The 14371-nt window shown below is 39.4% G+C and overlaps 1 protein-coding gene across 2 annotated transcripts in view; it reads right to left on the bottom strand.

The window, feature by feature from the left end:
* dph6 (diphthamine biosynthesis 6) overlaps window positions 1-13943 on the bottom strand; it is a 77795-nt gene extending 63852 nt beyond the window's left edge. For both annotated transcript variants that reach the window (XR_477963.2, XM_007576212.2), the window contains exons 1-3: window positions 13783-13943; window positions 13439-13530; window positions 11175-11359 (exon numbers count right to left, since the gene is read on the bottom strand). Coding sequence is in view for 1 of the 2 variants with exons in the window: in XM_007576212.2 (XP_007576274.1) it covers window positions 11175-11359; window positions 13439-13530; window positions 13783-13805 (300 nt within the window). In the remaining variant the exon portion in view is untranslated. The remainder of the gene's footprint in view (window positions 1-11174; window positions 11360-13438; window positions 13531-13782) is intronic.
* Between the last annotated feature and the right edge of the window lie 428 nt (window positions 13944-14371).

Below are 14371 nucleotides of genomic sequence, written 5' to 3'. Positions count from 1 at the left end.
AACGATGGCATAGGGCTTAAAATCAGGAAATCTAAACCTTTTTTTAATGCTTTTTCCTCATACTGGAAAATACCTAAATATAATTCCAAACCTTTCCAGAATGTCCTGATTACAAATCCTCTTTGTAAATTGCAAATTGGTGAACATATACGACATAATGCTTTACATGAATGTTGTGTGTTGTATGTAGTGTTCTATCTGTAATATCAGTTTGGTGGAAAACTGAAGAAGGTGGAGGAATTCAATTAAAGTGCATTGAATGACAGTTTGCACAAGGGCACAGAAATCCTGTCTGCTGCTCTTCAAAGCTGCAATCACAATGTCATATTATCAGCACGTCTGACCCCATAGCTTTAAATCCTACACCGCCTTGTCTTCAACATTCTACTCCATCCGGCCTCCTCTCTGCCCCACCTTCCCTGCATCCATCATGTAAGTGACTGGATGTGACACAGTTTTAATGTTGCCTGCATTAGATGCACTCTGGACCCGTTTTAATCTAATGGGATTGTCCTCTTGTGCTTGCCCCCACTGTGGGAATATTGGGATGGGGGTTGCTGTTGCATCTAAAGTGGATGCAGTGCAGAGTTGGGGCCTGTTGGGGTCAAGCGATCTCGTTTAATGGAATACTGACAAAGTCCCGGGGCGTGATAAGGTGCCCTGACAGCTTAGACATACTAAAATGACAGGAAGCTGAGTCTGAGCAATGGAGAAGACAGCTGTTTGATTCTCTTTACCTTTCTGTACGATCCAAAGTGACAACCTGAGTTCAGAAAGAGGCAGGTTACAGCATATGGAAAGCCATATACAAGAAATATTTGAGAGTGTTTATAATTATGTTGCAGTGGTTAACATTTAAAGTTTAACCATTTCCATCCGGAAACAAGAGTATGTACTGAGGGTTTCAGTTACAACAAAACAGTAAAAGGACATGGAGGCTTAGCAGGTGGTTATCTAAAACACATATTAGGCAAAATCTTGTTCAAATAGCTTTTCAAAAACACATTCCCTACGGTACACTGGTGTTGCTGTGTGTTTGAAGTAGCTGTTGAATGATGGGCTCTTCCTTTGCGCTTGCAGACAGGCTGGCTAGATGACTCAACATGTGTCAGGTCTCAACCATGCACACTGCTGAAGCAAGAAAAACAAAGTTCCCACTAAGCCAGCTGCACATAAACTTCCAAAGATGATGTAGCATGAGGACGTGGAAGGAAGAAGCAGACCACAGAAGAGCATAATCCTCCGCTTAGGCTGCGATGCAGGTGTGACCAGCCAACAGAGGATACGACATGACATGTTGTCTCTTCAGGCCGATGAATGAGCTCTGCTCATCAACCAGAAATGTGAGGAGTGACAGGCAAGTGTGCGCTGACAAAGAAGGAAAAATATTGAATTTATTCATGGAGGTGCAACGGTGGCATTCTGTTCTATTGAGTTTGTATTTGGGCATGTTAAGACAAGGGGTAATTTACTGAGACTTTATCTAACATCACAAAGCAAAGCAGAAAGGGACTTTCAGCCTCCACTTGGAGGTACCAGCCTTATTTTGATACCTGCAAACTGTGTTCAACTTTGTTATCATATGTAATTTATATGAATGTAAACAGTTTACTACAGCATTCATTTCAAATGACAGAATTAACAGAGACAGAATTGTTTTTGACAAAAACAATTCTGTTTTTGACTAATACATTTTCCACGCATCACAGGAAAATGTAGAAATTCATCAGGGGTTGGAAATGTAGTGAGATTAACATTTGCTGGGTTTCCTCTTAAGATATATACGTCTACGTAAACACACGCCCAGACAGTTGTCAGGCAGGGAGGAACGAGTATTTGGCCAAAGCAAGCACTGCGTCTTTGTTTCAGCTGGCCAAGGACAAGGAGGCTTTCCTTATCAACACACAGTGAAAACTAAATGGAGAAGCAGAAGACAGTTATGGATGGTTGAATCTATGCAGCTTTAGCAAAAAAAAACAAAAAAAAAAAACTTACATCTTACCAGGTTTCAATCAAACTGTCACTAAAGGTTTGCTCTTAATCAACTCATAATTTTTGGTAAAGTCGTAAACATTGCAGCAAGAGCTTTCTCTGGGAGACAAAAACAAAGTTATGATCCCAGAGCTGTTGTATATCAACATTCCCGTTTGGCTGGAGGGAGGAAAAAAGGCATTTGATACAGGAAGTTGCTTTCAGAAAGTGAGAGGGACAGAATCAAAGAGCAAAATCCAGCGCCACAGAGAGGCAAACTATGTCAGTTGTTTTTTTATGGCCCAAAGCAAACGCCTGGTCCGCAGGGTGTACACACGGTCATGTGTTCATGTCCATTTACACACAAAAGCTCCAAATTGTAAAAATCTTTCTTTTTTTTTTTTCGGATTGAGCTTATATTCCCAGCTTTTAGCGTTATAACTCTCCTATCCTGCATCCTTCAAAGATCTCAAAGACCCCTCCTCTGATCCCCAGAGAGAGAGGGAGAGAAGAAATCACAGCACTGATACTGGTTTAACTTACTCTTCAAGCTCCAGACTGTATTTTTTTTTTTCATAGATGGTTTTAACTGCGGAAGATGATGAAGCCTCCAACAAATATTTTTGAGGGGAGAGTGGTTCACAGAACAAAATCCCTCTAAAATGTGGGAAGATTATTGGCAGGGAGGTGAAAGACTTCACTTATTGCATGGTGTGAGGCAGATAGCATTAAGCTAGCTGTGCGTACCTCATAAGTTTAAAAGATTTAAAAGATGAAATTCCTAGAGAGGGAGAAAAGGGAAATTTGAGAATATCATTTTGATCACCATAATTTTCTTCCAGGGTCAATTCAATCCCAAAAACTTCAGTGCAAACAAGCTCCATGATGTCTTTAACATCAAAATAGCACCAGAAAACAAAGATAAAAAACAAAAACAAAAGAAAACACGCTGTTCCTCAATGGGACAATGCTCAAACCTAGCAGTTTGTGGTGGCTCATGCCGTTGGCAAGGCAAGATAAGACTATCAGCTTCCATCATCGCTAAACAAGATTGAGCAAAGTACATTAAGCAGAAAAACACAAACAAATTACAAAGGCTCTGGGAGGCTCGGCTCTTTATCTAATGTTTGCGGCTAACCGGTAGCGTCAGCTGGTGGGAAATGGGCCTGCATCTAATAGATCCTGTCCCACCATTTCCACACGGCCAAGCGAACAATACACAGCGCCATTATCTCACTGCTAATGCTATCCTTCCTCAAGTGCAAAACAAGCCTGTCGACCAACACAAATACAAGAATCTTAGAGCTGAGGAAAAGATAACAAGGACTATCACAGAGAGGCGGCACCGGAGATCCAGCTGCTTGAAGGAACCTTCGTGAGAGGAAACTGTAATACATTCTTAAACTTACCTGAATGCCACAAAAAAAGTTTATTTATTTCTGAAATTCAGTATAAGGAGTGCTATTTTTTATATGGTTCAATTAGACAAATTGAAACTGATCAAATAAAAGATGATATTAGTAAGAAATGTAGTGGCAGAAATAACTGTGGTAGAAAATCAACATTTATGGCTACAGCTTTGAGAAGATTATGAAGGCAAAACCCTTACAGAAACTGCCAAAAGCACCAATTCCTGCTTGAATGACCATGGTCATTTTACTAGATGGGCCAGCAAACTGGGCTGACATTAAGTCCACAGAACATCTATGGAGTATTGTCTAGAAGAAGACAACAAAAATCCAACAACGTAAATGAGCTGAAGTCTATAATAAAAGCAACCACTGGCAGATTATCTCCATGCCACAATGCACTGATTCAGTAATTTATGCAAAAAGAGACAAAACTAAGTATTGAGTGAATGTATTTTAAAATACATAGACATTATTTTCAGTACACTGACATTTCTACATTTAAAATGATGTTTTTCAGGAATCTGAGACAATATTTAAATATTCTGTGGACATATGTTTTGTGATTTTTCATTAGTCTGAAGTCATAATAATTGAAATGAGCTGAAATAAATGCTTGCAATAATGTATGATAGATTCCCTGTTTCACTTTACAAACTAAAACACTCAAACTTTTTCATGATTTTAAGATTTCTCAAGCTGCATCTCTAACAATAAAAACTTTGCACAAACAATTGCCTGTTGGCCCAAAACAGCTTGCGAGCGACTTCTAATAACACCATTTAGATGTCTCTTTGCACCACAAACCACCTACAATAAGCCTGCATTAGCTTTATTATCGATCAGATCTTCTAAACCCTCACGGTGACCCCAGAGGTCATGATTTATGTATTAACCAGCTTTTTAAAGAAATCCATTTTCCTGTTGAGCCCCCGATGTACGTCTAATGCGGCACCATGCTGGTAATCAGAGAAGAGTCGGGTGTTTGATTCTGACCTGCCCCCCCTCCTCCACCTTTCATGGTTCACACTGCACCTCAACATCTTGTCTCGCAACACCTCGGCTGCCTAATCAATACCGCTTGGCTCCTGGTTCAACCAAAGACACCTCCACCTCCCTTCACCACCGTTCTCCATTATTCTCCTCTACCTTCGGTTCTTCTGCCTTCTCTCTTCACAGCAGGAGGCACCTCAATCAGGACGCACGCGTCTCGGCTTCTGAAGAGTCCGGATGAAAGTGCGACAACAATGCAAGGAAGAAAAAGTTGAGGAAAGGTAGAGAGAAAGAAAGAGGGAAGGCTAAAAGAAGATAATTCTTTGGACTTGTGGATGGGCTGCCTCGACAATCTCCAAGGGCCCCGCTCCTGTGTGCGGATGTCAATAACATACCGTCAGTGGGGGGGAAGTGGAGTGTGTATTTAATAAAGGTCAGGGGAAACATGGAGAAGAGGAGGAAAGAGTGTGTGTGAGTTCAACAGAAGGATTATCTCACTAAACACAAGGTGTTTTAACCCACATGAGAGGGAGGGAATTTTTTAATCTACAAAGGCCAAAGGTCTGTCTGCCTCTTCAAGATTTTTCCCAACTCATCTCACCCCTCCACCTCTGGAAAGAGAAAAAAGATCACCCATTAAAACAGAACAAACTATTTTAAAAGTTGTATTTCTGAGAAGTCAGACATTAAACAATTTAAAAAAAAATTAGATTTGAAAGTAACATTTCCGTCTTCCTGTAAGCGGGGTCTCGCTGTGACAGAGACGTTACAGGCCGGCTAATTAGAGCTGGCGGAATAGAACATGTGCATAGATATCATGTATTGTTCCTCATCACTCTAATGAGCTTAAATGTCTTTGTCTTTATTCATCAGCTCAAAGGTTGCAGAGTCGATGCGATGGCGTCATTTTCATTTCCTACATCTCAAAGTATTCATACCCCTCAAACTGTGTCACATTTTGTCATGTTGCAACCGCAAACTTTAGGGTGAAATCATGCATAATATCAAACATTTTCACCTAATGTAGTTTGAAAAGTGTGGACTGGATATCAATTCCACACCCTCTAATATAAAAGCTTCACATAAAATCCACTGCAATCAATTATCTTCAGAAGGTGCCTCACTTGTAAACAGAGTAAGGCTGAGCAAAAATCCAACTATTCTGTGAAAGCCTTAGAGGTTTGATAAGAACATCAGTGAAAAATGAAGGTAAATAGACACAGCAGAAAAGTTGGGGAGAAAGTTGAAGAGCGTTTTAAAGGAGGGTTAAGAGTGAACATCGTTTGAAGCGTCGTGCCGCTGAAAATTTACCAAGATACAGCAATCTACCTAAACCGACATGTCAGACAAGGAGAATATTAATAAGAGAAGCATCCAAAAGACCTATGATAAGTCTAGTGGAGCAGCAAAGATTAATTGTTCAGGTGGAAGAGTATTTCAGTATGCCAAGTAGTTTTGAACTCTGGAAATCTATGGAAGAGGGTTAAGAAAAAGTCATTGTTGGTATGAAGCTATTTGAATTTATGTTTGCAGTCTGTCTCAAGCCGTAAAGGTGAGACATTATGAGGTGGAAGACTCTCTGGTAATATTAGATCAAAATTCAACTGTCCGTGGTGGAAAACTACGACTACCCATCCAATTTAAAACACGGTGATGGCAGCATTTTGCTGTGGGGATGCAGTTCTTTAACAGAGCTAAAGACGAGACAATTCTGGAAGAAAACATGCTAAAGGCTGCAAAGGCCTTCAGACTGGGGCAGCCTAAACTGACTTAGTCTGAGCTATTTTGCGAAGAACAGGCAAAAATGTTACTCTCTTGTTGTGCAAAGCAAAATTGACTGACTTGCAGCTGCAGTTGCAGCAAACAGGGTTTCTACAAAAAAAAAAACTGAATAATTTTGCAATGTGCTGTACACGTTGACGTCCTTCCAAAAACATTGTTTATGTCTCTAAAAAGAAATGCAGCTAATAGCTACTAATCCATGGCATCTGCCCTGTTTGGAGTTGGATCTAGGGAAGAGAAACAGAGTGCATGGATTACTGAGAGGAGTGAGAACACCTCCGTCTAACATGGAGTGCTGAAAGAGGCCGAGCTTGTGGAAAGGTGTGCAGTGAGAACAGAGATAGACCTGTTATCATGTAACAGGGGCCCCGATTAGAAATGACCTTGAACAGACAAGGGTGCATGGAACGCGCACACACACACGGACACGCACAACAGGGGTCACGGGGCACAAAGAGCCACTGTGTCAGGTCACAGAACACAGAGAGAAGGATATAAGATTTGAGGGATGCGATATGACTAATATGAGGGGTTTTGCAAGCTTTGGGCAGTGGGGAGACTGGCGTTACAGCCAGGGGTGACTGACACTGTTGATCTGTATCACACATCAGAGCGGATCACACAAAGCAGAGCAGACCAACCTCACAGTCAAGTATGGGCACACAACTCGCAAAATAACATTTTGTAACTCATGCGCCTCTGCGGTGACAGCGCTTCCATTTGAAAGCAAATATGAGTATTTAAACCCTAAACCACAACAAAAAAAATAAATAAAAATCTTTCTGCATTCAAGTGTCTTAGATTTATTTCCCAGATGACACAAAGATGCAATTTATTCTGTGAAAATGCAGCCTCAAGCAAAAAAAAAAAAAAAAAAAAAAAAAAAAAACGTCAAAAACTTCTTCACCCAAACTGTTATTTCAGCTTCTCAAAGGAAGAGTTCAAAGATCAGCACCTAGCAGGATGAGACAGGGTACGGCGTGGCTTGCATGTTGATCAGGTTACACACTTCAAAGAAGTGCTGCCATGCACAGCCAGCGATGAGAGCAAAGAGGCCAACTAAAGAGCCACATTGTCATTCTGCCAATATTGCCACTGCCAGGGAAAGGTAGCTCATTTTTTTTCTAATATAATTGGAGGATTTTTTCCCCCTCTATCAACAAAGGTTCTGAAGAATATGATCTCTTCCTTTGAATTTTCTGAATGGCTTAAAACATTCTCAGACAACTTTGCTTGAGCAGAGAATGGGAATGATCCATAGATGGCACTGTTGGCTAATGCTACAAGTTTGCGCTGCCAGCCTCGCGAACAGAGGAGGAGGAGGGGGGAAGAATATCCGCTTTTAAAAGTCATCAACTTTGGATCTGGGAAGAGGGAAAAAAAAAATAATCTTTCATCTACATGCAAGTGTTCTTTGCCAGATATAAGCTTGTAGCTTGAAAATAATTCAACCTTCTAAGGAGTAACTTTAAAATGTTCATTAGTTATTTATTCCATTTATTTCTTCCTATTTGACATTTGTTTCTAGTGTTTCTTCAACACTTTTTATTATTTGTTACTGTTTGCTCAAAGTGGCATTTTCTTAGTTTTATGTCCCTTTTAACCTCTGCACAGCACTTTATCACATTCCTCTATAAAAGGTGTTCTATGAATCATAATAAAAAAGTAATTGATTGCTTTTAAGTTATCATTTTAATTGTTATATTGTTTTTATTTTATAGCAAAAATGTTTTTACTATTAGTTTTATCAAAATCTATTCTCTCAGCAATATGTAAAATTTTTGTAAACCCCAAAAATCATTGTTTCTGTTTGTTTTTATAAGAAAAACAGTGAACCTTAAAACACTAAAAATGACCTTAAGACATGTAAATAATTTGTTAAAGTTGAATTTTGTAGGAAAGTTGACAATATAAATAAAACTGACCACAATATGTATGCAGAGCACAAGATCCAACTAGGAAACTCAGAGAGCAGCAGCTGAAACTGAAATCTGAGCCATCAAGTTGTACTCTTATGGTTGCCATCACTCAGTAAGCAAAAGAGGAAGCCTGTTGTTTATGGTGAAGGATTGTTGATGACGGTGAGAAGGGTAAATGGGGACATGACTGGAGTTTCTGCAGGCCTACAAGGGCCCCATGGGAGTCCAACTGCCCTGATCTATGGCCAGTCAGACTGAAGAGGTCAGGCCAGAAGAGCCCTGGAAATGGGAAATTAGCAGGCTTTTGCAATTAGAGAAATGGCCACAGGCGAGGATGGTGTTGCCTCACATGCAACAGAAATATTTAAATGTAAATGATTACGAGACGGCATAAAAAACAGAAAGCAGGCTGTGTGAAGTTGCATATAATCACAGCACGAAGACTACATCAAGAGGTTTTCGGTTTAAAAGTGTGTGTAAAACTGGGCGATTTATTTAGAAGATGATAAAAAAAAAAAATTAAAAAAAAGGGCAGGCTGAAGGTTTGAAATGCCCACGGGCACTCTGACTGGCCCTTGCCACTAGGTCTGAATGTGTGAACATGCAGAAACCCCAGAGCAGCCCTGCGTTCCAGATAAACATGTCTCCACATCAGCTCTTTAGAAAGGACCACGAGAAAACGCTATCTGTCTTATTTCCAGCACATCGAGCCAGCTCTCATCTGAAAAACAAACTCCACACTCCCAAAAGAGGCGTTTAAATTTTGATGTATCTGGCTAAAATAGGAGGTTGTGTAGGGGTGCGGCGGGAATAATGCGTTACTCTGCACAGGATCAATCCCCGCACACTGTTTGCGCTGACAGCAGGAAGAGCTTTTGCCGCGGTTGAAGTTTCTGTCCAGGTAGCTTCCTCATGGCTGCAGGCGGTCAGATAGGCAGCGCTGAGTTAACCACACATGCACTTATCTCAAAGCTGTCAGTCAGCCACCCCTGCACCGCACCGGACCACCGAGGTCCTCATACATAATTTGCCATCAAATGAATATTTTCTCAGCGTCCTAGCAAACGGGCTATTTGATGAAATATTCATTCGGTGATTAATTTTTGCATCTGATCTTCTGTCAACTGAGATGAAAAAAAATTTTTGAACTTTTCCTGTGAAGCCATTGTTGAAGGGCACCTCTCTCCAACTTTGCACATAAAACTTTGATGAACTGATGCAGCATGCATACTATTGTTCCGGAGTGAGACGGAGAGGCAACGTACCACACTTACAAGTGAAGTTATGGCATACTAAATGAGACAGACTAAAAGCACAAACACGACTTTTTACTCTTCTGAGCAGATTAGATGCAGATGATAACAGGTGTTATGAAGAGTGCAGCAGCTCAGCTGATGCTACAACATAAGTAGCAGCTCCTTACGGCAGTATGAGGAAACAGATGGTTAGACTCCATCATACATCATTCATACGTTGCATACATTTATCAACCACCTTTTCTTAGCAAAACCAGACTAAAAGTAAATAAAAGGCTCATTTGGAATTATGATAAGTATAGTGAAAATGTCTACTTGCCAAAGTAATTTGACCTTTTTGGACAACAAATACAATGAGAAAAGCGTAAAACTGGATGGAAAGGGTTTGGAAAAAAAGCATGTGAGACTGAATCTTCTTGAGCAGCAGGAAGTAAGCGTCCGTCACCAAGAAGAAGGAAAAGGGTGAACATATGGAATCGTTTCAAATCTTAAAAAAGGCATTTTGCGAAGCATGTGGAGCAACAATACCTGGCAAAACACAGCAACTTGAAGAGACATCTGGAAGCAGACCATCCCGCACATCCTAGATCAGACATGTTGGGGTCAAGACCTGCGGGGCCTGGGCTACAGACCCAGATAAGAAGTGAATGTAGCTCATAAAACTGAACAAACCTCAAGCTGAGACAGAAGTTACTTCGTAAGCCACAAATCCTGCTTCGCAGTTCAGTTTCACTAAACTAAGTATGGATATTTGCAAAAAATGTAGACTTCTTTTTCTCAGATCTTTTGAACCATTCAATAGGGCTCCCTTCGCATTTGATTGAACCATAATGCTACCACCGTAGGCATCCCATATGCACTGTAATTTTTCTTTAAAATCTTGATATTTGTCCTACATTTAAGAGGTTTTTGCATGTCCATCGCCAGTTCTAGCTTTGTTGTGGAGGAATAAACCAATAAAAGGTTTGGTTATATTATCAGCAATGCAGATTAGGATAGTTTCTGCAAAAAAGTGCTGTATGCCATCTGATCCTGCGCAAAAGATTTGTAAAAATAAATTTAAATTAAAAAAAACTGTAACACGAAAAATGTACAACTCCTCTCACGAAAGGAAATAATATTCACCAATGTCACCCTTGAAATATATTGTAATATATTTCAATACTGCATGAAATACTCCAAAATACTGCAATGTATTTCTGCTTCTGAAAGGGTCTCTTCACTCAACCAGTTTACATGCGCAATTTGGAGGTGTGTGTGTCTCTCTATGGCTGAAAGTACAGTAGCACCAAGACCCCAGGAAACCATTTAATTAGCAGTGACGTGAACGTCACCTGTTGACATTTAATTATTCGTAGCACTATCAAGTTTGGGTGTGAGGATTCTTCCACACAGCACTTAACATGCTGCAGCCATGTCACTACAGAGGTTTTGTGCTTGTGCAAAAAGATCAAGGACCTGTCCAGCTCCGTCATGCAGAATGATGTCCCACAGTAGCCTCCACCAAGGCCATACAGACACCAGTCGTTATGAAAAGGGGTTCTAAAGGAAAAAGATGTGTTTATTAATTGAAACCTTCATCAACATTTTCAGATTCCAGTATAGGCTGCAGGTTTCAGGTGGCTGTGCCTGGTTTCCTCTTCCAATGATTTAAAACTGATTGGGCTGCAGTTAGCATGTAACACCATTTTTTTTTTACTGCCATTGTACAACACAAAATATTTCTAAACCGTTTTTTTTTCAGTAGTTTCAATTCTTTGTAAAGTAGTTTACTGTGAGATGATGAGGTAAGAAAAACAAAGAGGAAAAAAAAATCCATAAATTCTTCTTGAGATAAAACCTACCTTAACGAGGTACAGCAGCTGATACAGGTCTTCCACCTCATCCCCTTCTGTCTCACTGTAATTTCTGCTCGTGTCCAGGCTGGAACCTTGTATGGTACGTCTATAAAGAGGCAACTCCATCGCATCAGCGTACAGCTCTATTGCCTGATGACCCACCGTCTGGTACATGTAGCTGTCCAATTCATCTATAGCATAAGGGAAAGTGTTTTGAAGTCAAAATCTGACGGCAGTGCATATATGGAATGAAATGACATCGGACTTATATGGTACATTGTCAGGACACTCAAAGATGCTTTACAATGATATCAGGCATTCCCATTCACATGCTGATGATGGCAAGCTAATGGATTGTAGCTCCACAACGATGGACACAGATTGCAGGACAAACTAAAACTCTGTCACCCCAATGTGTATAAGATGTGTTTGGAAATTAAAAAAAAGGATGCTAGCAGAAGTGCATCAAAATCTGAAATCAACAATGGAGCCATTCACTGTAAAATTACCATTTTAGTTAAGGACCATTGTATATTGCTAAGTTACTGTAAATTAGCAATATACCACTTTGACATGGCTTACTGTAAACATTATTACAGAAAACCACAATATAAAAAGAAATAATTTAAAGATAATTATAATATATTTGGTGAGTAATTACTTCTGAATCCCTATTCTTAGACATGATTCCACCCTGATGCAGTCACATGTTGTTCTTACAAATCTGAGATTTGCTTTCTGAGTACTACAATGTATTTTTCAAGCACAGTGCCATTTTTTAGCACAATCAAGCAACCGAGTTATCTTCAGATGATATAAAAATACATACATATCAAAAAAAAAATGTAAAAGAAATTTTACTTCATAATTTGGTGGCTTGAAATTGGGCCTCTGTCTCTTTAAGAAACTCCAACTAATTGCTGCTGCTGCTAGTCTGGTGGAGCTGAGTAGTGGAGAAACAGGAGAGGGGTCCTCAGTGAGGCAATAGCACTGCTGGCGAATATAGCTCTGAGGAGAATCTTTGTGGAAATAGGTGAAACCTTTGTGGGAGCAAACATTTAGTCATGTTTAGTCAAGTGGCTGCCACAGGATAGTCAAGGATTCCTTAACCGAGCCAGAGTCATTTTACTCTGTGTGCAGTCTGGTGGGGTCACATTGACCCTGTATGAACTTTTACAGTGGATTTTTGTGGAAATTGACTGTCTTGCTAAGACCGCAGGAGAATTAGCCTTCCATGACAGAATCAAAGTGATAGTCCAGGTATGTTTGATGAGGGAATAACATTATAACATTATATAAAGCTTAAAAAGTCAAACTTACATAATACCCCCATTTCATAAAACAATTTTCACCATTTCTCTGATTATTTGGCACATGCTTTGTATGAGGCTGGAGACAGAACAACTATGATTTGATTTAAAAAAAACAAAAAAAAAAACAAAAAAAACATGTAAATTAAAGCATCTGCTGGTTTTGATTGGCATATTTACGTTTGTATGTACTTAATGAAATCTTCCTAGTGAATTGGGTGAAGAACAAAGCAGATGATGGTCAATAAAATAATAATAATAAATAAATAAAAATAATAAATGTCCAGAGTGTGTATCCCATTTTACAATAGTTACATTTGTTGCCATGTTCACCTTGTGTGTGAAGTTACTTTCTGAGTATTCCGGCTTCCTCCCAGTCCAAAAACATGCAGTTATTACACGGTGAGGGTGTAAATGCATGTTTGTTGGTCCAGTGTGTCTCTGTGTTGCCCTGCAATGTTCTGACAATATGCAAAGGTGTATCCTGCCTGTCAGCCTTTAATGACCAGCCATCCTTTTACCTTTTATCTGGGTACAGATAATACTATGCATAAAAAAGGAAAAGAGTATTGTTGTTATATCTGTAAATTGAACCAATTTTCTCAGTACAGCAAACAAAAACTTCCAAAGTTGTACTGAAATATCTATATTTTATGCAAAATATGTTTTACATTTTATTTCTTGATAAAAATGATAACTTTACTTATCATAAAATATTTATATTTGAAAGAGATGAATGATAAATAATGGAAATTCCCTAAAACAATGCAACTAAAAAATACATATATATAAAAAAGCAAAATTAACACAACCTATTAATTACAGAGAAGGGCAAAGTGTAATACTTCTGTGACATATACAAATGCATGTCGACAAGCGTACTGGCTGTCCCAAACACAATATGTACCCTCTGAGGATCATTGTGGATCCAAATAAGCTATGTCAGAACATTTTCCTCACCTGTGTGAGCAGGGCGCAGGTTGGCCAGAGCAACAATCTTGTGTCCAGCAGCAACACACTGCATCATGTTGTAGCAGCTGTCTTTGCCCCCACTGCACACAGCATCACAAACAGGCAAAAAGGTAAAGGCAGAGTTACAGCAGTAAGAGTGAATCTATTATTATAAGGACTGAGTTGCAACTATCACGCTTGAATTAATTTATACTTTTCTATAGGCATTTATGACAACTTCTAAATTATTCTAAGCGGTGTGTGTTGCAAATAGTCGAAGTTTGAATGAAGGCAGCCTCTTTAAGATGCTGGTTTTGACGTTCTGCTAACAAAAAACAGAGAGCTGTTATTACCTGATTAACGCAACCACTTTCATCTTCTTATAACCCGTCTTTTAGTCTGTTGCTATAAAAGGGAAGCAGAAACTACTGTGACAGTGTGATAAGTGCTCTTAGCAACCGGTAAATGTACACAAAACCATGTGAGAGGAAGCTTCCGGGTTACCGAGGACCCCGTTGGAAACATTAGACGGCCTTCAATGTGCCTGAATGAAAACTTGATTATTTTTAACGGTTGAAAAAAAAGGGGTTTATTTTAACTTTTTGCAGATCACCAAAGGTTTCGGGGCTGTATAAGGTTAATGTAGACATAGTAATATCAGACAAAGAAATATCTGCTGTATAAAAAAATGTATAGAAATGTGTAAGGGTCTGAAATATATTTATGGGGAAGTTCTGTTGTTGCTTCACCTTCAACGCCATTTTTCAACACAAGGTCTGAAGTATCACTACAGGAGTAGACAGGTCTGTGGATTCTTTGAGTAAAGCTAATTGAATCTAAGCTGGTATTAAAGTATACATGTTATCACTTTCCAAGTGTGATAATAACCTATGTGTGCCAACATCAGTGAAATAAATCCCCCACCATATTAATTTTATCAAT

This window comes from Poecilia formosa, unplaced genomic scaffold, assembly GCF_000485575.1.
Source record: "Poecilia formosa unplaced genomic scaffold, Poecilia_formosa-5.1.2 Scaffold8, whole genome shotgun sequence".
Lineage (NCBI taxonomy): Eukaryota > Metazoa > Chordata > Actinopteri > Cyprinodontiformes > Poeciliidae > Poecilia > Poecilia formosa.
Note: the sequence above shows the minus strand (reverse complement) of the source record. Positions and strands in the feature narration are given on the sequence as shown.